Raw genomic sequence first — 26,423 nt, 5'->3', positions numbered from 1 at the left:
AAAACTACTTAAGTCCATCTTTTTAATTAAAAAAAAAAATCAAACTTTATGTGGCTTTCATAACACAGGAGAAAGTATAGCATAAGGTAAAACACAAAAACAAAAAAAAATTTTCACTTTCATTTTTCATTCCTTCATAAAATAAATATACCACAAATAATTTAAAATTTGAAAATTCATTTATTGCTTCACAAGAGACTATCTCTAAAATTATACAATAAATAACAGTTCATTAATAGACATAAATAATACCTAAATAATCTAATACATTCTGAAAACACACAAAGAATTTTTGTTTCCTGCATCTAAGATATTTTTCAGTAAAGAAAGAATCATGAGGGGTGCCTGAAATATTTATGGCATTCAGGAATTAAATCTCTCATTTTTTTTCATGCTACTAAGCCTAACTCATTCATCATATAACTTTTCTTTAGTTTTTCCTTTTAGCATAAAAAATGAAATCAATAAAAACAAATGGTAGAATGGTAAACTAGCTAGGGTCATTCAATTTACATACCTTATGACCTTGGTGTTTTCCATATTCTTTGCAGACACAACACATGAGGGGGCTAGTTTGACAACCTTCTTCCAAGCAAACAAATTCAATGGCATGCACCTGGTGTTGACAGCACATGGTTTTCTCATGAGGTTTATCAGCTAGAGGCACTCGCCTGTGCTTTGCTAATGTCTTTGTAGAATGAGTAACTTGAGAGCACTCTGAGCACAAGTGAGTTGCACACACAGTGCAATAGACAGATGCAACATGAGCTTCATCTTCATCACAACGAATGATGCTCTGATAAACAAAAAAATAATGCCTTAAAACTGAATCCACTCATTATAACATGACAAATTTTGAAATATTTATTTTTAACTCACCAGTCTTTATACATATTAAAAAGGAAAATACCTTAAGATGATTACAGGGCCTTCTGAAACCAACCAAAGTTTAGTTACTATGATTAACTAAACTGTGATTAAACTCATACTGGTTTGGTCTCTTAAGCCCAGTTCCGGTGCTCAGGCCAAATCCACTGCCTCCCACAAATTTTATTTACAATGAAAATATGCTGGTAATTGATTTCAAAGGTCATTTGTTACTTATCTGAGAAAGTATTCATTTCTGTGGGTAAGTGAGAAGCTACTTCCAAGACTAATTACCAATATATGTTATGAATTAGAGGCCAAAAATAAAACTTGGCATGGATATACTCTTTTCCCCCAACTCTGGTGCCAGCGGTAGAACCCAGGGTCTCATGAATACCAGGTAAATGCTCTACCACCAAGCTATACCCCTATCCTTCTCAAGGGTCCAATGATCTCTTCCATTGAATTTAAACACATGAAACTGAACCATAAAAAAATTACAATTACAAGTCTTTTTTTAATGCTAAAAAAGGTGACACTGAATATATTCCCACTGCTTTCAATATTATTTGTCATGATAATGTATGAGAAGGCAGGCAACACAATGATATTTAGGTAACCTAGGAGTATGCAGCAGAATTAGTTGTGAACTTCTGAAAATACATACATCCAGACTCAACCTGGGAAATTTATTTCTATTGATTGTGAGCGAGGCCTGGACTTGGGTATTTCTTCCTAAATATACATGAATACCTTATAATAGCTTATATATTATATTATATTATATTATATTATATTATATTATATTATATTATGCTCCACAAGGAAGTCTATTATACAATCATGGACAGAAATCACCAGGTTAATGCAAATTAAAAAACAGTAAAATCTACATTATGTTTCTAAATATTTCTAATTTGTATGAATTACTAAAAAGCATTTCAAGTGGGTGAAAAATAACATGTCATACAATAAAAAATGCCTTGAAAACTTTTGAAGAATATTAACAGGCCACACATAATTACAGTGATTCAGTAGATTTTTCCAGAAATAAAAATTAGAAACTACATCAGTGGTGTCATTCATCATAACATTAAATAAAAAAAGAACCCGAAGTTGAACAGTTTTGTTTCCAATTATAGGAAATGTGTACACGTGGGGCTGAGGTTGTAGTTCAGTGGTAGAGTGCTTGCCTGGCACATGTGAGGCCCTGAATTCGACCCTCAGCACTACATAAAAATAAAAAGTAAAGATACTATGTCCATCTACAACAAAAAATATATTTTTTAAAAATATGTCTATGTAACATAAAATATTCATAAATTCTGTTTTCTACAACTGAAAAATAATTTACAGTCAACATTAGATAATATTCTAATGTCTTTTGAAATAATAATAAGAGATACAACATGTGAAAGAACTGCAAAGACTTTAGAAAACAGGGTATTTGAGTTTGAAATTCATTTCACTGATTCACTTTAATATAAAGATATCATCTGATAAAAGGGAAGTGGAAATCAATCTGATATTTTTTTATTTTTTAAAAATATTTTTAAGTTGTCAATGGAACTTTATTTATTTACATGCAGTGCTGAGACTCGAACCCAGTGCCTCACACATGCTAGGCAAGCCCTCTACGACTGAGTCACAACCCCAGTCCCCTGATTGTTTTTTTTTTCATGATACACAACATGTACTTTAAAGTTCATCACTGCCAGATGTGGTGTGCACACATATAATCCCAACAGCTCAGAATGCTGAGGCAGGAAGATAACAAATCAAAGTCACCTTCAGCATCATAGTAAGGCTCTAAGCAACTTGGTAAGACCCTGTGTCAAAAAATTAAAATGGCTGGAGACGTGACTCAGTGGATAAGTAACCCTGGGTTCAATTTGCTGGTACAAAAAAATAAGTTCATCACCGAAATCATTAAAAATCATCTATTACAAATATTTTTATATTCAGAACAGTCTGATAAAGTCACATCCTATTTTAAATAAGCAATGTAAACAACTCGTAAAATGCTAAAAACGTATTTTAATATGGGTAATATACTTTTTATCCAATATTTACCAACATCTGCCTGTCTAAATAAAGAAAGTATATCCACATGTAATTTAAAAAAGGCAGAAGTTACTGCTATCTTTAAGATATTTTGCCTCTATACTAAATGGCCTTTTTTATGGAGTTTTTCTTTTGTTCTACTTTACTGTTGACTGATTTTTCCGTCCTTTGCTCTAATGTAGCTTACACATCTTTCTTACTCTTTTGTAATCATCTTACTTTGTTTTCCCACTTTATACCCTTAGATAGAACTAAAATGTGTTAGGTAGAAAAGTTTACAAGTAAAACAGCTTAGGCATAATATTTTCAAAGAATTCAAGTTTCAGTTTTACTTTTATTCTGTTGGAAATAGTGTTGCCTTCAGAACTGTAATGTAAAGTTGTGTTTCTAGAAATCTGCTAAAATAAATTAGGTCATATTGTGCTAATATGGTAAATACTAGTAAATATTAGTAATTACTAATAATGGTAAATATTTTAAGTTAAAGGAAAACTTTATCTTGTCCAACAAATATTTCAAAAAATCCAATCAATACCTCTCCAGATATTCCAATGGCTTCTTCTGCAGCTCCATACTGACCAATATGTCCATTTTGAAGTCGTTCTAAAAGCTCCAATAAAGCAAAATTTTTTTTCAATCCCCAGACACCTGAATCTCCTAGAATAAACATAAAAACAAAAACTAAATGTTAACAAAATGGAATATTAATCATTTTACCCATACCTGAATATTAATTTCTAAGTCATATAGTTTAGTCATTAGTAGTGTCTAAAGTCTAAAAATTTAAAAATTTCCCATTTTCTTTTTATGCCAGAACAATTGCTTTGTTAGCATTCTCTTTAGAAAACCAAAGAATCTTCCAACATTACAAGTAGAAGGATTTTAAAATTCTGTTTCTATCATTTATTTTTACAGATACAATTTTATCACTTTTACTACATATACCAAAATAAGTGCTTTCAAACATTTTTTACAGCAACCTAAAATAAGATATACATTTTAGAGCCAGGCATGGTGATGTACCTCTGTAATAACAGCAACTCAGGAAGCTGAGGCAGGAGAATCCCAAGTTCAAGGGCAGCCTCAGCAACTTAGCAAGGTCCTAAGCAACTGAGTGAGATCCTGTCCCCAAAATTAAAAAATACTAAGGACTGGGGATGTAGCTCAGGAGTAAAGCACTCCTGGGTTCTTTCTCCAGTAGCAAAGAAAAAAGAAATACAGTTTGTATCACAACGCAGGAGAGAATGTGTATATATGTGTGTGTTCTGTCAAAGATAAACCTGTAGTATGAGCTCCCCAACCTGTATCAAATGCTAACCATTTTAACTATAGCCCTTCCCTTTGCCAGCCCTAACTTTGAAATTAGCCAACCATGTAGATGGTAACCTTGAGCTCCTCCTATCAGAGCAAGGGTGAGCCATGCCTTAGGGATTAAAACCAGATGGGGACTGCCCACCCAAGTGCTTTCTTCCAGGTTTTTGTTCCTAGCACCCTTCTGCAGAAGTAATTTAGTACGTGTCTTATTTCATGTGGCACCCCAGTGTTTCTAACTCGGGGTGTGTGTGAGTGTGTGTGTGTGTGTGTGTAAAACTGAAACAAAGGTTCTGCAAATCAATATTTACCTTTCCAGCAATGTGCAACACACTGCTATTCTTTTTATTCTGTTTCTTTTTTTTAAAATGCTGTAGGACCTGGGGGTGTAGCTCAGGGGTAAAGCACATGCTCAGCATGAGCAAAGTTCAGGGATCAATTCCTAGCACTCGGGGGGAAAAAAAAAATGCTGCTCACAACAAATTAAATTGATTTCCTGACCACAAACTATGAGTCATGTTTGTAAATCACTATGTGAATGATACACCCAATCTAAAAAAAAAAAAAAAAAAATCTATCTTTTAAGAATAATGGAACTAGAATAGCTAAAGGTAAAAGATTTCTCTCACCCCTTCCTTCACTTTTAGCAGTCAATGCTAACCTCTTCTCACACAAAGAAACAGAGCCTCACACCAAAGCAAGATAATAATCCTTTTCAGATAAGACTCTAGGCATATCTGAATAAGTACATAAGTACTAATACTTCTTTTCCCCAAAACCAACACATAAGGCAAGGTACACAAGCATAAGTATACGTAAACTCTTCCTGAGTCTATAAATAAAAGACATATCCTTCAGCAGTTAGGAGGAATATCTGTTCATGAACTTCTATACAATAAATACCATCTGATATTGCTGCTACCTAATACATGTTCACTGAATGAACAAACATGTAAAAGGATAATGAAACAATTGCCTGCAGGCTCTCCTCCCTCTTAGCTCTTCTTTTCCTTAAAAAAAAAAGAAAAAGAAAAATACATTTCTTAAAGTGGTTCTCAAAATAAAAGTAGTATACAAAATGATCATTTAAAAATATCATCTTCAGTAAAGTAAGAAAAGATCAGGGAGAGGGAGAAGAAAGGGGAGGTACTATGGAATGAAAATGACCAAATTACATCATGTGCATACAAATATGTCCCCTTTTATTGGTGGTACTGGGGGCTTGAACCCATAGGTACTTTACCACTGAACTATACCCTCAGCTCTTATTATTTTTATCTGGAGACAGTGTCTCTCTAAGTTGCCCAGGCTGGTCTTCAATTTGCCATCCTCCTGCCTCAGCCTCCTGGGTAGTTTGGATTATAGACATAAGCCACAATGCCAGGATGCAAATGTGAATGTGTCACAATTAATTCACACTATTATGTATAATTATAATGTACCAATAGAAATTATAAAGTGAAATAAAATATGGTCTGATAATTATCCAAATATTCAGTTATTTATATAATGAACATATATATATATATATATATATATATATATAAACTACCAACAAATACTGCCTAATATGTCACTTAATAATTCTGTAACTTCAAAACAATTCTATAATCCTGATGGGATTATTAAAAAAAAAAATTAGTTTTTGCTCATGCAACATCTTAGGGGTTGGGGAAGCCAAGAAAAGCTCAGTTCTCCATTGTCCATGGTTAGGGAAACATGACACTATCTCCAATCACCTGGACCACCTCACTGTAGCAGAGAAAATGACTTACCTTGCATCATCAATTTCCTCTTCATGACTTCTACCTGGAAGTTAACACTTTGCATTTACTCACATTTCACTGGTTAAATAACTGTATAGCCATACCTAACTACAAGAGGGCAGGGAAGTGTAAATTTACCATGTGGTCAGAAGAAGAGAATCAGAAATATTTCTAATTGTTATTAATAACTGCTGTATTATACTTGGATTAGAGAAGTCTGATTATGACCTTTAACATTAATGGTAATATTCTTCTAGAGAAAGGAATTAAAAATTTTCTTTTCTTTCCAGTTTTATGTCTTTCAAAATGTCTACAATGTGTATATATATATATATATATTATATCTATATGACAATTTTAAAAGGTTTTTTTAAAAGAAAGAATGACATGAAACCACATCACAAGTCACTATCACATATGCCACAGAATTGAAACACAGCGAAAAACTAACTTGTAAGTATAATAATTATGAACTCTATCTATATAGTTGTGTCTACATTACAATAATCTTAAATAGTGCTACTTCCCTGAAAAAAATGGCAGCCTTAAACTATTTTTGGAGAAATTCTGTTATCAAAAAGAGTAAACCATAGAATTTACATTACATTTGTAAAAATTTTTTTCAAATGTCAATAAATGTTGTCATATTCAAATCAGCATCCCAAAGTAATAACTTACTTGGAAATATATAAAGCAATATTTTAAAAATGAGCAAGAACTGAAAAAATCCATAAGACCTTTATCATTTTAACCAAAATAAGCAGTTAGACATCACAAGTTACAACCACCTCTGTTTCTGATACTAATAAAAACATGCCGAGACTCAAGTGATGTATCTGGATTTTCATTACTGGCTCATTCATTTATAAAGAAAACACTGTTTTATTGAATTAACAGGTTCAGGCACATGATTTAATCTGTGATAAATACAAGTTCATTTCTTTGAATAAATGTATTACATATTTCTCAGGTGTCTTAAAGCTCTTCACAGGTAAATATTAAATATAAACATTTTAGAAGATGAAGTAATATTAATAATTAAGAATGGGCTAGTTTACATTTAAATATTACTGACTAAAAATTTGGATTTTTAAAAATAAAACCCTTTGAGAATTTATAATTTGAAAACATCAAGTACAAAGAAATTGCTCTATATGACTTGTGTTACATGATTTTTTTTTTTTTTTGGTACTGGAGTTTGAATCCAGGGGCACTTCACCAGTGATCTGTACCACCAATCGTTTTTTATTTTTTATTTTTATTCTGAGGGATGGGGTCTCTCTAAGTTGTCCAGGCTGTCCTCAAACTTGTGATCCTCCTGTCTCAGACTTCTAAATTGCTGAGATTACAGATGTGCACCACTGTGTCCAGTTTATATTTTTAATCTAACATCACACAAAGAATTTTCATACCTAGGTCTGTTACTTGTCGGTCAAATGGGCAACGTATTGCTCTTCCATGAAGAGGTAGGCGAGTGAGACAGTCATGACAAACTGTGTGGCCACAAAGAAGAAGGCGAGGAACTTTGTCTCCTTGCAAAGAAAAGACATCTTCGCAAACTCCACACTCCAGAACCTAATATTTGAAATAAAAACATATGTACTTTAAGCAGTACTAAAAACATGTATTTTAGGTTTTTTAACCTTGTTACTTTGCTTTTCCATGTATAAAACTGCCAAGGTGGTAACATCTTCAATCATTTTTTAGTCATTTATTTAACTGACCTTGCCAAATTACAATTATATAGAAAAATCTCCCTGAAAATACTAAAAGTTAGGGTCCACAATAATATAAAATACATCATCTTTATCTTTTGAAAACTGAAGCTGTAACCAAAATTTATAACATTACTGAAGTTGGGTTCTTAAGGAATTTTTCTGCAACTCCTTACCCCAATTAACCATCATTAAGTTTACAAATATAATCTACAATATGTGGCAGGATAACAATTCCTGTCTAAATGAAAAAGAACTTACAAAAAAGACTACAGTTAATTTTCAAGTATATTTTAGCATCCATTTACATCAAATGTAAAGGGAAAAAAGCAATCAGCTGACAATTGAGAAAACATACGTACTTCTAATTACAAGTATATGACTTGCCAAAAACCACACAATCAAAAAATAGGCTATAAGAATTGGCATGTTCTGCAAACTATAGAACCAACAGATTAATGGATAAAGTACATGTACACAATGGAATATTACTCAGCCTTAAAGAAGAATTAAATTATGGCATTTGCAGGTCAATGGATGGAGCTGGAGAATATGATGCTAAGTGAAACAAGCCAAACCCCCAAAAAACAAAGGCCAAATGTTTCTCTGATATGCAAATGCTAACTCACAATGGGGGGCGATGCTAGAGAAAAACAGGTACTTTGGATTAGGCAGAGAGGAGTGAAAGGAGGGGACAGGGCATGGGGGTAGGAAGGACAGTAGAATAAATTGGACTTTACCCTATGTGCATATATGATTACATAACTGGTGTGATTCCACTTCATGTACAACCACAAAAATGAGAAGTTATACGCTATTCATGTAATGTGTCAAAATGCATTCTACTGTCATGTATAACAAATTAGAACAATTTTTAAAAAAATAACATGCAGTAAATACTTAGCACAGCAACTGGCCAACCGAAAACCCTCAATAAAGTTTATGATATCCTTAACCTATCAAAGTTTGTATCATCATGATCATGGTAATCAACTTCACCTACATAGGTGAAGAAATAGAAGTAGGACAACGTAAACATGCAAATAACAGGTCTGCAAATGCATACCACAGAAATGGCAGGTATGGCACTTTAAAAGAAAGAAGGATTAGCTTTATATGACTCTTCAGGTCATTTCACTTTCCATATTTACATTATCTAAAAGTTGTCAAGAATAAACTGAATGAAACTGAGACTGAATTGGAACTATAATTGGGTCAGGAGGAAAGATGAAGCACACTAGTGATGCTGAAGACAAAGCAGGAATTTAGGATAATGGTTAAAATTTAAACTCACTGCCATGATGATCATTCTTTGTAACCTCCTCTTCTTCTTTCATGAGTTCTGCTACCTGCTTCTATCTCTCTTCCATAAACACACATCTTTTCTCATACCCAACTTAGACCCATATAATCTGTTTAGCCTGTAATGCTCTCTTCTCAATGATGTCCACTCCTGACCTTAAATCTCAACCCTTACCTATAACCTTGTTAGACTGACATCTATCTCATACTGATCATTCTATCCATTTACCAATAATCTACAAATCCATATATATTTCTATATTTTGTTACTGCTCATATAGTTCTCTACATGTTGCTGTTCAATGTGATATAAACCACATCCACAAACATATTTTTATTATGATTCTGATTCATTGTACACAAATGATGTACAACTTTCATTTCTCTGGTTGTACACAAAGAGTCACACCTTTTGTGTAATCATACATGTACACAGGATAATGATGACTGTCTCATTCTATTATCTTTCCTTTCCCCAGCCTCCTGTCTACCCCTCATTTTCCTCTACACAATCCATCCTTCCTCCATTCTTCCTTTACAACCCTGTACCCATTATGTATCATCATCCACTTATCAGAGAAATCATTCGGCCTTTGGTTTTTTGGGCTTGGCCTATTTCATGTAGCATGATATTCTCCAACTTCATCCATTGGCCTGCAAATGCCATAATTTTATTCTTCTTTATGGCTGAGTAATAGTCCATTGTGTATATATACCACAGTTTCTTTATCCATTCACCAATTGAAGGGCATCTAGGTTGGTTCCACAATCTACCTATTGGGAATTGAGATCCTATAAACACTGATGTGGCTGCATCACTGTAGTATTCTGATTTTAAGTCCTTTGGGTGTAGGTCAAGGAGTGGGATAGTTGGGTCAAATGGTGTTTCCATTCCCAGTTTTCTAAGTGATCTCCACACTGCTTTCCGGAGTAGTTGCACCAATTTGCAAGCCCACCAGCAATGGATGAGTGTACCTTTTCCCCCACATCCTCGCCAACACCTATTGTTGCTTGTATTCTTGATAATAGTCACTCTAATTGGGGTGAGATGGAATCTTAGGGTAGTTTTGATTTGCATTTCTCTTATTACTAGAGATGTTGAACCTAAACCAGACAGAGACACATCGAGGAAAGAAAATTTCAGACCAATATCCATAATGAACATCGATGCAAAAATTCTCAACAAAATTTTAGCAAATCGCATACAAAAATATATTAAAAAGATAGTGCACCACGATCAAGTGGGTTTTATCCCAGGGATGCAAGGTTGGTTCAACATCCGGAAATCAATAAATGTCATTCACCATATCAACAGACTTAAAATTAAGAATCACATGATTATTTCAATAGATGCAGAGAAAGCATTCGATAAAATACAGCATCCCTTCATGCTCAAAACACTAGAAAAAATTGGGGTAGTGGGAACATTCCTTAACATTGTAAAGGCCATCTACGCTAAGCCCATGGCCAATATCATTCTAAATGGTAAAAAACTGAAAGCATTCCCCCTAAAAACTGGAACAAGGCAGGGATGCCCTCTTTCACCACTTCTATTTAACATCCTCCTTGAAACCCTAGCCAGAGCAATTACACAAACCAAAGAAATTAAAGGGATACGATTAGGAAAAGAAGAACTCAAACTATCCCTGTTCGCTGATGACATGATTATATATTTAGAGGAACCTGGAAGTTCCACCAGAAAACTCTTAGAACTCATAAGTGAATTCAGTAAAGTAGCAGGTTACAAGATCAATGCTCATAAATCCAATGCATTTTTATACATAAGGGATGAATCTTCAGAAAGAGAAATTAGGAAAACTACCCCATTCACAATAGCATCAAAAAATAAAAATAAAATACTTGGGAATCAATCTCACAAAAGAGGTGAAAGACCTCTACAATGAGAACTACAGAACACTAAAGAAAGAAATTAAAGAAAACCTTAGAAGATGGAAAGATCTCCCATGTTCATGGATAGGCAGAATTAATATTGTCAAAATGGCCACACTACCTAAAGTGCTATACAGATTCAATGCAATTCCAATTAAAATCCCAATGATGTACCTTACAGAAATAGAGCAAGCAATTATGAAATTCATCTGGAAGAATAAGAAACCCAGAATAGCTAAAGCAATCCTCAGTAGAAAGAGCGAAGCAGGGGGTATCACAATACCAGATCTTCAACTCTATTACAAAGCAATAGTAACAAAACAGCATGGTATTGGTACCAAAATAGACACAGGTAGATCAATGGTATAGAATAGAGGACACGGACACAAACGCAAATAAATACAATTTTCTCATACTAGACAAAGGGGCCAAAAATATGCAATGGAGAAAAGATAGCCTCTTCAACAAATGGTGCTGGGAAAACTGGAAAACCATATGCAACAGAATGAAACTAAATCCCTATCTCTCACCCTGCACAAAACTCAACTCAAAATGAATCAAGGACCTCGGAATCAGACCAGAGACCCTGCATCTTATAGAAGAAAAAGTAGGTCCAGATCCTCAACATGTCGGCTTAGGACCAAACTTCCTCAACAGGACTCCCATAGCACAAGAAATAAAAGCAGGAATCAACCACTGGGATAGAGTCAAACTAAAAAGCTTCCTCTCAGCAAAGGAAACTATCAGTAATGTGAAGAGAGAGCCTACAGAGTGGGGAGAATATCTTTGCCACTCATACTTCAGATAGAGCGCTAATTTCCAGAATCTATAAAGAACTCAAAAAACTCTACACCAAGAATACAAATAATCCAATCAACAAATGGGCTAAGGAAATGAACAGACACTTCACAGAAGAAGATGGACAAGCAATCAACAGATATATGAAAAAATGTTCAATATCTCTAGTAATAAGAGAAATGCAAATCAAAACTACCCTAAGATTCCATCTCACCCCAATTAGAATGGCGATTATCAAGAACATAAGCAACAATAGGTGTTGGCGAGGATGTGGGGAAAAAGGTGCACTCATACATTGCTGGTGGGGCTGCAAATTAGTGCAGCCACTCTGGAAAGCAGTATGGAGATTCCTCAGAAAGCTTGGAATGGAACCACCATTTGACCCAGCTATCCCACTCCTTGGCCTATACCCAAAGGACTTAAAATCAGCATACTATAGAGATACAGCCACATTAATGTTCATTGCTGCTCAATTCACCATAGCCAGATTGTGGAACCAACCTAGATGCCCTTCAATTGATGAATGGATAAAGAAACTGTGGCATATATATACAATGGAATATTGCTCCGCCATAAAGAATGATAAAATTATGGCATTTGCAGGCAAATGGATGAAATTGGAGAATATCATGCTAAGTGAGATAAGCCAATCTCAAAAAACTAAAGGACGAATGATCTCGCTGATAAGCGGATGAGGACATATAATGGGGGATGGGAGGGGTTAGCGTTAGGGTTAGGTTCAGGGTTAGGGTTAGGTTCAGGGTTAGGGTTAAGGAGGGTGGTAAGAATGGAGGAAGGAAGGACTGTATAGAGGGAAAAGAGGGGTGGGAGGGGTGGAGGGGAAGGGAAATAAAGTAACAGAATGAATCAAACATTACCCTATGTAAATTTATGATTACACAAATGGTATGCCTTGACTCCATGTATAAACAGAGAAACAACATGTATCCCATTTGTTTACAATAAAAAAAATTAGACTTTTCAACTTCAGCCAATTAATGTTTATTTGAAAGACTTCTTCTGTACTAATATACATGTTATATTTTTGAAAACAATTAAAAAACAAAAAAGAATTCAAAGGCAGCCTCAGCAAAATGTGAGGTGCTAAGCAACTCAGTGAGGCCCTGTCTCTAAAATACAAAACACGGCTGGGGATGTGGCTCTGTGGTTGAGTACCCCGAGTTCAATCCCTAGTACCAGGGGATGGGGGTGGGGGTGGGGGGTATTAAAAGAACACAGTAATTCCAGTTAATGAAATATATCCTACAACCATATGGAACACAATTATATTATTCTTACAGCATCATATGGATCATCAAAGATTATAAATACAAAAGAATGATGTTGAAAATGATCAATGAATTAAAATAGAACATAAACATCTAAAATGAATTAAAGATAACACTGATGGATATGAAAGAGCCATTCAATAAAGAGTGATTCTGGGGGCTGGGGTTGTAGTTCAGTGATAGAGCATTCGCCTGGCACACATGAGGCCCTCGGTGGTTTAGTCATTCAATCCTCAATACCACATAAAAATAAAATAAAGGCATTGTGTACACCTACAACTTAAAAAATAAATATATATATATATATACACACACACACACACATATATAGTGATTCTGCTGGGTGCAGTGGTACACCCAGAGAATCATGAGGCTGATCTCAGCTACTCAGCAGGGCCTAAGCAACTCAGTGAGACCTTGGCTCAAAATAAAAAATAAAAAGGTGCTGGGCGCAGTGGCGCACGCCTGTAATCCCAGAGACTTGGGAGGCTAAGACAGGAGGATCAAGACTTCAGAGTTGGCCTTACAACTTAGCAAGGCCCTAAGCAACTCAGTGAGACCCTGTCTCTAAATAAAATACAAAAAAAAAAAGGCCAGGGATGTGGCTCAGTGGTTAAGTGCCTCTGAGTTAAAACCCCGGTCTCAAATACAATAGAATTAAATTAAATTAAAATTAAAAGGCCTGGGGATATAGCTCAGTGGTAAAGTGCCCTGAGTTAAATTCCCAGTACCCCTACCCTCCACAAAACAAACAAACAAACAAACAAAAACTAATTCTGAAAAACAACCAAACAAATTTTGGAAAATAAAAACTCAGTAAGTCAAATTAAAAACTCAGCTGAAAGCTTCAGTAACAGACTAGACCTGGGCTGGAAGACAAGGTTGGTGAATAATCACACAATAATAAAGAAAAAAGATAAGACAGAATAATCAGAACAAAGAAGATCTCTGGGACACCATTAAAAGTTCAAACACATACATAATCAGAATAGACGAGGGAGAAGAACTACAGGTTGAAGGCATAAAAAAACCTGTTCAGTGATACAATAGCAGAAAATTTCCCAAATAGTGGGAAAGATAAAGACATTGCTATAGGAGGCCTTTAAAATGCCCAAAAGACCTGCCCAGAAACAAATCTCTCTATAACAAATCATGCTTACATTAACAAAAGTACAATATAAAGAAAAAATACTAAAAGTTGCAAGAGAAAAGCACGAAGTCACATATAAAGGCAACTGCTCCAGCAGAAACTCCAAAGGCCAGGAGGACATGGAATGTGATATTTCAAGCCCTGAAAGAAAAATAACTGCCAGCCTAGATTACTATATCCAGCAAAGTTTTCCTTCTGAACCAAAGTAGAAAAAAGACCTTCTAAGATAAACATAAAGTAATTTATTATCATTAATCCAGTACGACAGAAGTACTTAAAGGAATCCTACACCAGAAGGGGAAGTAAGATTAACAAAATTACAAGAGTATAGGAAAAATTAAATCACGCTAAAAGATACATAAGCAAATGAGAATTAGCAAAGAATCAAACATTATTAACTCAGAAAGCCATTAAAATAAGATGAATCAGGGATAAAGAAAACAACAAAATGACAGAAACTAGTACATACCTTTCAACAATACCATATATATGGGGGGGCATAAGAACACTTGATTTTATAAAACAAAGGTAACTGGACATAAAGAAAAAGACCCAATACAATCATAGTAACAGGCTTCAAAACCCCACAATGATCAATAGATGCATCAGACAATAAATAAAAGAACAAACACCAGATTAAATTATACTATAAATCAAATGGACTTAACTGACCTCTATAGAACATTAATTTCACCTAGCAGCTGCAGAATACACATTGTTTTCATTAGATCATGGAACTTTATCCAAAACAGAGTTAGGGACATAAGCATATCTTACCAAATACTTTACAAAACTGAAATAATTTCTTGCCTTATCAGGGATAATGGAATTAAACTAGAAATCAAGAACAAGAGAAACTACAGAGATTATACAAATACATGGAGACTGGACAATATTCTTTGAGTGAACAGTGGGTCATTGAAGAAACTAAATGAGAAACTAAGAGATTCCTAGAATCAAGCCCAGTGCAGTGGAGCATGTCTGTAATTCCAGTGACTGTAGACAGAGGCAGGAGAATCACAAATTTGTCAGTCTCAGCAACTTAGCAAGACCCTGTCTCAAAATTAAAAAGGACTGGGGACTTAGCTCAGTGGTAAAGTGTCCCTGGGTTCAATTCCTAGTACCATCAAAAACAAAACATCAACAACAACAAAAACACTAACAAAAATGAAAACAACATGCCAGAATCTGTGGGATACAGCAAAAGCAGTACTACTAAGAGGAATATTTATAGCTATGAATGCATACATTAAAACAAAACAAAACAAAACAAAACAGATCTCAAACCTAATGATGCATCTCAAGGTCTTGGAAAAAACAAGAACAAATCAAACCCAAAATCAGTAAAAGGAAAGAAATACTGAAAGTAGAGAAGAAATATGTGAAATGGAAACTAAAAGAATAATGCAAAGGATCAATGAAACAAATAGCTGATTCTTTGAAACAATAAACAAAATTGACAAATTGACAAACCCTTCACTAAATTACTCAAAAGAGAAGACACAAAGAAATAAGAAATGAAAATGGGGATACTATTATAGAAACCACTGAAATCCATTAGATACTTGGGGAATATTTTGAAAAACTGTTATGACAATAAATTGAAAAATCTAAAAGAAATAGATAATTTTATAAACACATATGATTTTTCAAAATTGAACCAAGAGGATATTTAAAAACTAAACAGAACAATGATAATGAGGTTGAAGCAGTAATAGAAGTGTCCCAACAAAGATAAGCCCAGGACTGAACAGACTCACTGCTGAATTATATCAGACTTTTTTTTTTTTTTTTTTAATGCTGTTTTATTTTTCTCAAATTTTGGTTACATATCAATTTGACCCCAGGAATGGGTGTACCTGCAAAAAAAATGTAAGTAAAATTTTACCATTTTTAGGTAATTTATCAGTTCAGGCTGTTCTCTCAATTTCTTTAAAATATCTCTCATTTTAAACTTAAGGAAGATAACTACATTTTTGAAATCCATAAGAAAATATTCCCTCATTCAAGTACAGGTGTAAATATTGTGCTCCAACAGAAAGCTACCAGCTAATTTTGTTTACATTAGAAATTTGTATATTCATATTCTCTTGCTTTCTTTCACACACACACACACACACACACACACACACACACACACACGCACACACACTTTTCCCAGACTCTGTGGATGAAGATGGTAGATGATACACTGTGATCTGTGAAATAATTATTGCTGTCATACAAAGTAAGTCACAAGAAGTAAGAAATCTCTGAACTCTAACAAAATATTAAGAGAAAAATTCTTTATCCCAGAAACTAGGGATTCATCTTATTGGGTCTCATCTCTAGAACAGAGGATCCACTAGTGTAAATACTCAATCAGCACAAATTGATGGTAAAATGTGCTAAAGTTTTTCTTTGAAGAGGGAGTTTTACCAAGTAAATGTTTTTGTACCTTTAAGGAAAACTTTCCTCCACAAATTCTGTGTATTGAAAAGCAGATATTTGTGTGGAGACACTCAGAGATGAGTCCATTTTTAGTACATTGTGTGGGGGGTGATATGCATGAACTCCATTAATAGCAATGTATGTTGTGTACTTCTGATTTCATTTGCCAATTAATTTAGTATCAGATTGATGGGTGCTAGGAAAAGAAAACATTTTGCAGAGTGAGTAGTTAGAGCAGATAGGACCTACAATGCTGGCCTCCATTTCAGCTGGGAGGAAAAACTCTGGATACAAAAGGACACTTGGAAACATTTGCCTCTTACAGGTAATAACCTTTTGTCTATGGATTGATATTCCTTTTAGAAGGTGATGTCACCTTTTTCCTACACCAGACTTTTAAAGAACTAATAGCAAGCTACTCAAATTATTCCATAAAGTAGAAAGGGATAGAATCCTTCCAAACTCATTCTATGAAGCCAGTATTACCCTGCTACCAAAATCAGTTAAGAACAACAATAAAAAGAAAGCTGTAGATCAATATTTTTAAAGAACACAGATGCAAAAATCCTCAATAAAACCCTTGCAAACTGAATTCAACAAAAAAATCATACCACAGTCATGTTGGTTTCATCATATGAATGCAAAGATGGTTGGTTCAACATAAGCAAATTCATAAAAAATACAACACATAAATAGAATCAAGGATAAAAATTGCACAATCATCTTAACAGATGCAGAAATATCGACAAAATTCAATGTCCCTTCCTGATAAAAGTCCTGAAGAAACTAGATATGGAAGAATCAAACCTTGACCCTCAACATAATATTATGTACAACAAACCCACCGTCAACTTCATACTAAATGGGAAAAAATCTAAAAGCATTTCCTTATAATCAGGGCTGAGACAAGATAGCCACTCTTACCACTCTTACTCCACGTAGTACTTAAATCTTATCCAGCACAATCAGGCAAGACAAAGAAACAAAAGGGATAAAAATAGAATAGAGGGAAATAAAATTATCCCTGTTTGAAGATGATATGATTTTATTCTTAGAAGACCATAAAGACTCCACCAAAACACGCTTAGAACTGATAAATTCAGCAAAGCAGGATACAAAATCAACATACAAAAATCATTAGCTTTTCTATATACTAATAATGAACTTGCTGAACAAGAAATCAGGAAAATGATTCCACTCACAATAGCCTCAAAAACCAAAACAAAACATATAAATGCAAAATCGCTGAACTAAAGCTTTACCAAGGAGGTGAAAGTTCTCTACAATGAAATCACAATAACACTGAAAAAAAATTGAAGAAGATAGTAGGAGATGGAAAAACTTCCCACATTCACGGATTAGGAGAATTAATATTGATAAAATGGCAATACTACCAAAAGTGAACTAGGGATTCGATATAATCTCCATTAAAATATCAATGATAATCACCACAAAACTAGAAAAACAATCCTAAAATTCATATGGACCCCAAATAGCCAAAGTGATCCTTAGCAAAAAGAGCAATGCTAGAAGCATTACAAAACCTGATTTCAAAATATACTACAGAGCCACAGTTTTTAAAAGAGCAAGGTAATTGTTATAAAAACAGACACACAGACCAATAGAATAGAACAGAGAACGAGAAATAAACCACACATCTACAATCACCTGAGTCTCAAAAAAGGTAACGAAAACATATTGAAGACAGCTTCTTCAATAAATAGTACTGAGAAAAATGGAACCCAATGTTGAAGATTGAAACAAAATTACTCTCTCTCACCCTTCACAAAAATCAACTCAAAGTGAATCAAAGACCTTAGTGTAAGACCTAACACACTGAAACTACTAGAGGAAAACAGGGTAAACACTTCAAGGTATTGGAACAGGATATGATTTCCTCACTAGGACTCCAATATCTCAGGAAATAATAGAAAGAATTGACAAACAGGATTAAATCAAATTAAGGATTCTGCACAGCAAAGGAAAAAAATTATCTAAGTCAAGACATGCCATATGGAACAGAAGAAAAATCTTAGCAAGCTGTTCATCTGAGAGAGAACTAATATCTAGACTATATAAAGTCATCGAAAAAGTTAACAACAAAAGAACAAGTAATCCAATAAGTAAATGGGTAATTAACCATTTGCATTTCTGAAAAGACACTTCTCAAAAGAAGAAATGCAAATGGTCAATAAATATACGAAAAAATGTTCAACACCTTTAGTCATCAGGGAAATGAGAATCAGAACTTCACTGAGATACCATCTCACCCCAGTCAGAACGGATATTTTCAAAACAAACAACAACAACAAAAAGTGGCAAATGCTGGTGAGGATGTGGAGAAACAGAAAACCTTACACACAATTGGTAGGAATGTCAATTAGTATAGTCACTATGGAAAACATTACATGGTTTTCTCAAAAAACTAAAATAGATCTATATATGATTCAGCTATACCACTTCTGCATATATAACCACAGGAAATCAAGTCAGCATACAAAAGAGATACCCACATACCTATGTTTACTGCAGCACTATTTACAAGAGTAAAGATGTAGAATAAGCCTATGTGCCCATCAACAGGTGAGTAGATAAAAAAATATATGGGATATAAATACAGTGGAATTTGATTCAGTCATAAAAAAGGATAAAATTAAATTGTTTGCAGGAAAAATGGGTGGAACTAGAGGTTATCATGTTAAGCAAAATTAGCCAGAGACAGAAAGATAATTATTGCAGATTTTCTCTCTATGTGTAAACTGGGGGGTGGGAGAGAAGATGACCTGAAAATAAAGGACTGTTAGGGAAGGGAAAGAGGACCAGAAGGAGATAGAGAGGAAAGGGCAAAAGAGGATAAGAAGGGTGAAAAAATCAAAATATGATATGTGCATGTAAGGAACTGTCACAGAGAAATCCATTAATCTGTGCAATTAATGAGATTAAATAATCATAACAAAAAATAGTTTAAAAACAATTAGAAGCAAAGTAAATATACATCACTACCAAACTGGAAAATAAATAATAGCATATTCTTATGCTATAAAATTTGAGCAGAGTAGTAAGAAAGATTTAGGAAACTTTTTGTGTATACACAGAGAATGACTGTATGTGAAAAAAGCGAAGTGAAAAATGATAAATAGAATATATTCATTTTGTGTAAAGGTGGGGAAAAAGGTGCAAATTCTTTAAGTATTGCTATATAAGTATACTATCTTTCTGGAAGGATACACAAGAAACCAATAACATAGGAATATTGGTTTCCTATGAGAAAGGGAAGCAGTTGAGGGAAAACTACCCATAAATCATACATGTATACACACACTTCGATTTAGCCTCTTTTTAAAAAAGAAAGAAAAATGTTTCACTTTATCAAATGTAACTAAACAGAAAAGAGATTTGCAATAGAATCATATATTATAAAAATAAATGCAATATTTTTATAAATGCTCACATTATGATACAATAAACTTATAATGACAATAATCAAAAGAACCAAACTAAAATTTTGCCTAATTTATTTATATATCATATCTCTGATCCCACCACTACACTAGATAAGACACCACAGTTTTTTTCCCCCTCCAAAAAGTACTAGTAAGGGATGGGGAGAGGGGAGGTGGGGAAGCACTAATAAAACATGGACATAGTGGCACACACCTGTAATCCTAGCTACTCAGAAAGCTAAGACAGGAGCATCAGCCTGGGGCTGGCCTGAGCAATTTCATGAGACCTGACCTCAAAATACAATTTTAAGAAGGGCTGAGAATGAGGTTCAGTGATAGAGCATTTGCCTAGCATGTGCCAGACACTTGGTTCACTCCCTGCCCCTTACCATAAAAGAAACACTAGTAAAATTCTATTGATTAGTAAACCAACCATAGGTACAAAAATAACTCATGTATCAACTTGTTAAATAATAGAGCAAGAAATTCTTCCCTCAGGATCTATGAATAGGAATTATAGCTAAATAGTATGAAAAAATTAAGTCCTAGATAGGGGAAAAAACAACTTCATTTTACATTTCACAAATATTCAAAGGCTTCAAATTATTTCAAAAGATATAAATCAATTTTTATAAACTAGGTCATACTTAAAAAGATTAAGAATGCTCAGTAAGCAAGAAAAAAACAAAAAATCTTTGATTCATTTTTAAATGATTTCACAATGTTAGATTTTTGTCTTATAGACTTATTCATTTAACAAAAGGTCACTTTACACAGTATTAGCATTATATATTTCAACCTTTACCTTCCAATGACTACTTCCTGGTTTCTGAAAAAGGGACTCTCTTACTGCACAGTTCACGAACATTTTACATGTTAAGATGAATATGAACAAAGGGTACCTCTGATAAATAAAATTCTGTGCTGTAAGGAACAGGAGTTACATCAGGCTTTAGTACACTTTTGAGAAATATAAGGTAAATGGAGTAATAAAAATAGAAATTGCAATGATACTCATTCCAATTATGGAACTTCAAGTTCACGAAATAATCTGCAGGTATTCCCTACTTAGTAAAACACAATGCAAAAAATGAAATCCAACTATATGATATATGTAATTATGTGGGCTCTTCTATATCTCAGATGCTAAGTACCTACAAAACTTCACTCATAAAGAAAGGCCATCTGAATCAACAACCACCAATACTGACTGATACTAAGTTATGGCATAAATATTTTGCTTGATATCATATAATACCAACATAAAAAAAAAACATTAGGTACCTATTATTCAGACCTTCAGATATTATCTGGCTCAGTGATTCTCAATTCTGTTTGCACATTATAAACATTTCTGGGAATTTAAAAAATATACTGATGTCAACATAATCAGGTTTGAAAGAATGCATCAATAGTTTTTAAAAGTCCTCAGCTGTAGTCAGGAAAGAGAATCATTAATCTCTTACATTACAGATGAACCTGAAGATTACTCTATGGACCATGTGGTCAGTTATCCCTTTCAGGTCTTTTCATATTACAATGAAAGGGAAAAATGAGTTCCACAGATTTCAATTGATTTAGTAAGGAATGCATCTGTAGCTTTTACACATGGTTAAATCTCAGATTTCAAGCATAGAGCAATTCATAAATTGTAGCGTTAATGCCCAGTTTTGCTACAGCTAGAGAATTCTCTCTTTTTTTTTTTTTTTTTTTAGTTGTAGATGGATGCAATACTTTTATTTATCTTTATGCGGTGCTGGGGATTGAACCCAGGGACTCACATGTGCTGAGTAAGTGCTCTACCACTGACCACAACGCCAGCCCCTCTCTTAAGTTTTGAAACTGTATTACTAAGAAAGTAGGCATCAGCTCAACCAATATTAGATGTCTAATTATAGAAGTAGCGCAATAGTGAAAACCACAGATTTTAGAGTCAATCAACCATGGGCTTTTGCCATACACTGTGTTAACCTAAACCTAGGTGTCCTTCCTTGTAAAATGAGAATAAGTAGATACTGACCAGCTAAAACACCTAATACAGTACCTGGCCATAATAGCTCAATTTAATAAAAACAAGTTAATTGATGCCTGTTGAACTTAACTAAAGCAGAGGACCTGGGAAAAGACCGGTCCAGGTCACTGCCACAGGCCGATAAGGTCCTTTTCACAAATGCCCCGGGTGCAGATGCTGATATCTGACATGAGCAGACCAGGCAACATCAGGCCGGGGCGGAGATACAGATCGCGGAGGGAGGAGGGGAGGCCAGACCTAGAGCCCAGAGCCGCCCAGAGGCCGCGCATCCCGACTATCAAAGCCTGGGCCGCAGCGCCGTAGTCGGGTTTCGAAGATGAACCGAAGGGAGGCGGACTGTGGAGAAGAGCGCACGCAAGATCCCTCACCTTAACCACAGCAGCTCCCCGGCTGCCCTGCCGGCCACTGTCTAGTCCTGCTCCAGGCTTGTTTACAACCAGGGTAGCCATCCTGGGAGGAGCGGCGCCGCAAAAGCAGCGGTTAGCGCCAGCAATTGAGAGGCGGGGCTAAACCACCTACCCACAGGCCTCGGCGGACGCCATGGTGCACAGGCGCAGTACGACGCGGGGAAAAGCCTCTAGCCGGCCCCGCCCTCCTCCTCCCGTCAATCATTGCCTGTTCAGTCAGGCTCTCAGGCTCTTAATTTTTTTTTTTTTTTTAAATTAAGGATTCTGCAGGTGATGGACGAAAATAAGGAAATAAAAACGAAAAGGAAGGATAAAACAGAAAAAGTTCAAGGGTGAAATTCTCGCTTCTGTAATAACTTCTGTCCAATTGCAAACCAGAAGGGGCTGGAGGAAGTGGTACTACAGCTCCATGCAGGCAATTTTTGTATAAGCTACAAATCCCAGCATGCCACTCTCCTATCTTTTTTTTTTTTTTTTTTTTTTTTTTAAACTCCTGTTCCGTAGACGTCTAGGAGGCTGCGTGTTGGTGTCCAAGAGTAGTTTCTTGAAGTCGCGATGCAAGATTGTAGATGGATCATAATTTGTATAGATCTGTAAGAGAGAACGGATTACTGATGAAAAGAAGCTGTTGGGGGCCGTAAAGGACGTAGCAAAAAGAGAATTTAAGGTACCACCCCAGAAAAAAGCTGTTGGAAGTGCATTTGACACCAGGTCTTCCCAGTCGCGCGTTTTTCTGTTTTCTTCCGGGCCAGGTTGAACCTCTTCAGCCACCGTAGGCAGTGAATCCAAAGTGCCGGTCAAAATGGAAGTGAATCCCCCCAAACAGGAGCACCTGCTGGCACTGAAAGGTAAACTGAGCCCCCTTATTCGGTTTTCTCCTCTTTTTCGAAACCTTTGCCACGCAGATTTCGTGTCTGTGCTGTAGGCTTCGTTGTTTCTTACGCACCGTCAGCGTTCGCACTCCTGCTCTATGCCTTAGGCCGAGCAGGAGGAAACAATATCGTTTCCTTGCTTGTTAGCGTCAAGATCCGTCTTCTAGAATTAGATAACTGATAGATCACTCTGTGATCTGTGCTGCAGCAGAAGTTGGCGTCCCGACCCTACTGAAGAGGTCATTGTGAACTGAAATTACTAATGACATTTAAAGGTTTTTTCCTTCTGTTTCTAGGCCGTTCATGTGGCACTTACGAGGTTTTCAGGCTTATCTGTGAAATAGTATTGTATGACCGTGGCAGAGATTTACCAATACTTGGTACCACTGTATATAACTAGATTTGTTAAAACTTACTGCAGTTTACTTCAGAGTATTAGGTATGTGGGAACCTAAACTTTGATTTTCTCTACATGACAATTTTTAGTGAATTTGATGATTTAATTAGATCATTGCTTAGGAAAAAACCAGTACAGATTTTTCTGGAATTCCTATTTTCTGAAACCCTTTATTTGAAATGTTTTCGCTTTATATCATGTAGTCTACCACAAATGCTCTAATATACAGTTTAACAATGCCTTGGACTAAGCTGAGGAAATGCTCATTAGATGTTTGAATTCAGTCGAAGTGCACTTACCTTCCTTATGGTATCCATTTTGAGGGACTGCTCATTTCTTCCCCACCCCTATGATGTAGGCATTAAACATTCCAGAAGCTCACCAATTCCATTTGTAACATAGAATCAGTACTGATGACTGAAGTTAAGAAAATTGTCTCTGTATCTAGAACTCAGAAACTTTGCAGGATTAAGTAATACATCTTCAGGACCCGTAGATTTAGCCTGAGCAAATGATCCAGACTTAAACAGATTATTTGTGGAGATAAGGAACAAATTGTCATATTCATATTGTCTCAATCTCACATCAAGTATGTGGACTATATATTCTGTGTCAGGTTATGAGATTAGTTACTTGTTAAATCTTAGAATCAGTAATTCTATTTTGACATCAAGACAAATTCCCACTCAAGATCATCCTACCAGTGGGAGAACCCTCATCAAATGGTTCTCTCATTTTGTAGGAAAAGGAATTCAACTTCTTATTTTATTCTTTTCTACAGTAGTTGGATTATGAAAGAGCCTGTATTACAGTTTTACAGCTTTGGGCCTGGTTGGGAAGCCTCACTTACAGATCTCTTGTTGAGCCTATGTATTGGAAATCCTGTATGCTATAAACTATTATCAGTGGCATACTTGGGAACACCTGAGAATTTTTGTATTCTAAGAGAAAAAAATAAGTCTAGACTCGTTCTTCCTTCAAACTGGATTTGGTACTTGGTACTAGGATTTCAATACTGTACTAGTCTCAGTACAAAGAAGACTCTGACATCCTATCCTGGTTAAAATGCAAAATATAATCATATTCATGTTTTTACTAAATACTACTGAAAATGAGATATAGTCTTTAAGTAGTCTATATATTCGTTTGGTAGAATTTATAAGTTTTAAAACAAAGTGATTTTTCTCCCAGATAGGTGAAAAATTCCAGTGATTTCATTGTTCTTTAGTTCAGACATCTCAAATTTTTAAATATTACAAAGAATCACTAATTTACTGTGTTTCTGTAATAGTTTTAGGACTATTATTGTTTATTATATTAATGCTTCCAAGTCCTTTATACCTGTTGAGTTAAACATGCTAATTATTAGCATGTTTAGGCTGAAAGTGATCTTAACATTAATTCAGATCCCTTATTTTGGTGAGGAAGGAATTTAAAGTTTTTGACTTGCATTCACATTTATCAATAGCACTTTACTAAAATATCATATTGGGATTGGTTTGGTTTTTCCTTTTCTTCCTGCCTATTTGTATTAAGGCTATCCCTACCATATCTTATTCTTTGCAATACTTCCACTTTAGGTCCTGTTTCCTCTGGTTTGACAAGAGAAAGACACTCTTATAATAGTAAATTACCATTCTAGCTCTGAAGAGTGCAGCTAAGAATTTTCTCTTCATTGAGAGTAAATGGATTATTGCAGAATGACTACAGAAGTAATATTGCATTATCGACCTTATGAGAGTGATCCCACACAACTGCCAAAAATTGCAGAAAAAGCTATTCAAGACTTTCCTACTCGTCCATTACCAAGATTTATTCCTTGGTTTCCACACGATGGGTCCAAGCTTCCACTCAAACCTAAAGAATCACCACCTGTAATTTCTGGAGAGGCAGCTGAAGATATGAAACAGTACTTAACCATTTCAGAACATGACATTAAATCACAGAGTTATGATTGCACAGTAGATCTTGTGGAGTTTCATCCTAGTTTGAAAAAGCAGCACTTAATCCAGTCAGACACACTGAATGAACACACTGATTCTGGAAATCTGGATAAGAAATCAGAAAAAGGAAAACATCATAAGAGGAGGTCTTGGAGTATTTCACTTGCCAACAGTAATTGTACTGAAAACATTTTTCCTTTGTCTAAAAAATTGCAAGATATTTTAAAGGCACTAAATTTGCACTCACTCTATAGAGCAAGATGGACAATAGAACACAATGTTTGTAACAACCAAACTCTGGAAGACATTTGGGTAAAACTCAGTCGAATTATTAGGCATAATGAACTTCCATCTTGTAATGCTACAATTCAGAGACATTTAGGTCAAATATGGGTGTTCTGTGATGTTAAGTACTGTGAATATGTGGGAAATGTTCTTAAAAGAAGATTAACTCTTAATGGAAAAATTAAATTGTTTGTGCATAAATATGGTGTTATTTTTAGTATGTAATGAATTCTGATTGTCAAAAAGAATATTTTGAACGAACTGAGTATGCACTAAAATAGTGAAATAAATAAAACTTTTTACTGGTTTTTACATTTTAATGACTTTAAAAAACGGGATGCTTCCATAATGCAGCCTATAATATGCATATAGTCTTAACATTGTGGAGAAATAATTATATGGTAATGTATGTACAGTTTATGTCCCAGAAATGAATAGGTATCAAGGTGAATTCCTCAAATT

At 34.9% G+C, this 26,423-nt stretch overlaps 3 protein-coding genes and 1 pseudogene across 7 annotated transcripts in view; 2 read left to right on the top strand and 2 right to left on the bottom strand.

Annotated features, from left to right (window-relative positions):
* Positions 1–22,606, bottom strand: part of TRIM23 (tripartite motif containing 23) — a 51,642-nt gene extending 29,036 nt beyond the window's left edge. The window contains exons 1-4 of the mRNA XM_079144875.1: positions 22,426–22,606; positions 7,421–7,583; positions 3,467–3,588; positions 518–796 (exon numbers count right to left, since the gene is read on the bottom strand). Of these exons, the coding sequence (XP_079001001.1) occupies positions 518–796; positions 3,467–3,588; positions 7,421–7,583; positions 22,426–22,506 (645 nt within the window). The 5' untranslated portion in view covers positions 22,507–22,606. The remainder of the gene's footprint in view (positions 1–517; positions 797–3,466; positions 3,589–7,420; positions 7,584–22,425) is intronic.
* Positions 1–26,423, bottom strand: part of LOC306664130 (high mobility group protein B1-like) — a 642,241-nt pseudogene that overhangs the window by 11,413 nt on the left and 604,405 nt on the right. The gene's annotated exons all lie outside the window — the stretch shown is intronic.
* TRAPPC13 (trafficking protein particle complex subunit 13) overlaps positions 23,170–26,423 on the top strand; it is a 55,957-nt gene continuing 52,703 nt past the window's right edge. For all 4 annotated transcript variants that reach the window (XM_079144882.1, XM_079144881.1, XM_079144880.1 and 1 more), the window contains exon 1: positions 23,170–23,312. In XM_079144882.1, the coding sequence (XP_079001008.1) occupies positions 23,267–23,312 (46 nt within the window). In that variant the 5' untranslated portion in view covers positions 23,170–23,266. The remainder of the gene's footprint in view (positions 23,313–26,423) is intronic.
* On the top strand, positions 23,188–26,269 carry SHLD3 (shieldin complex subunit 3). Its single transcript, XM_079144891.1, has 2 exons — positions 23,188–23,312; positions 25,314–26,269. The coding sequence occupies exon 2, from the start codon at positions 25,419–25,421 to the stop codon at positions 26,184–26,186; it is 768 nt and encodes a 255-aa protein (XP_079001017.1). The 5' UTR covers positions 23,188–23,312; positions 25,314–25,418; the 3' UTR covers positions 26,187–26,269.

This window comes from Sciurus vulgaris, assembly GCF_902686455.1.
Source record: "Sciurus vulgaris genome assembly, chromosome: 6".
Taxonomy (NCBI): Eukaryota; Metazoa; Chordata; class Mammalia; order Rodentia; family Sciuridae; genus Sciurus; species Sciurus vulgaris.
The sequence above is the reverse complement of the archived record's forward strand: the minus strand, read 5'-3'. Positions and strand labels throughout refer to the sequence as shown.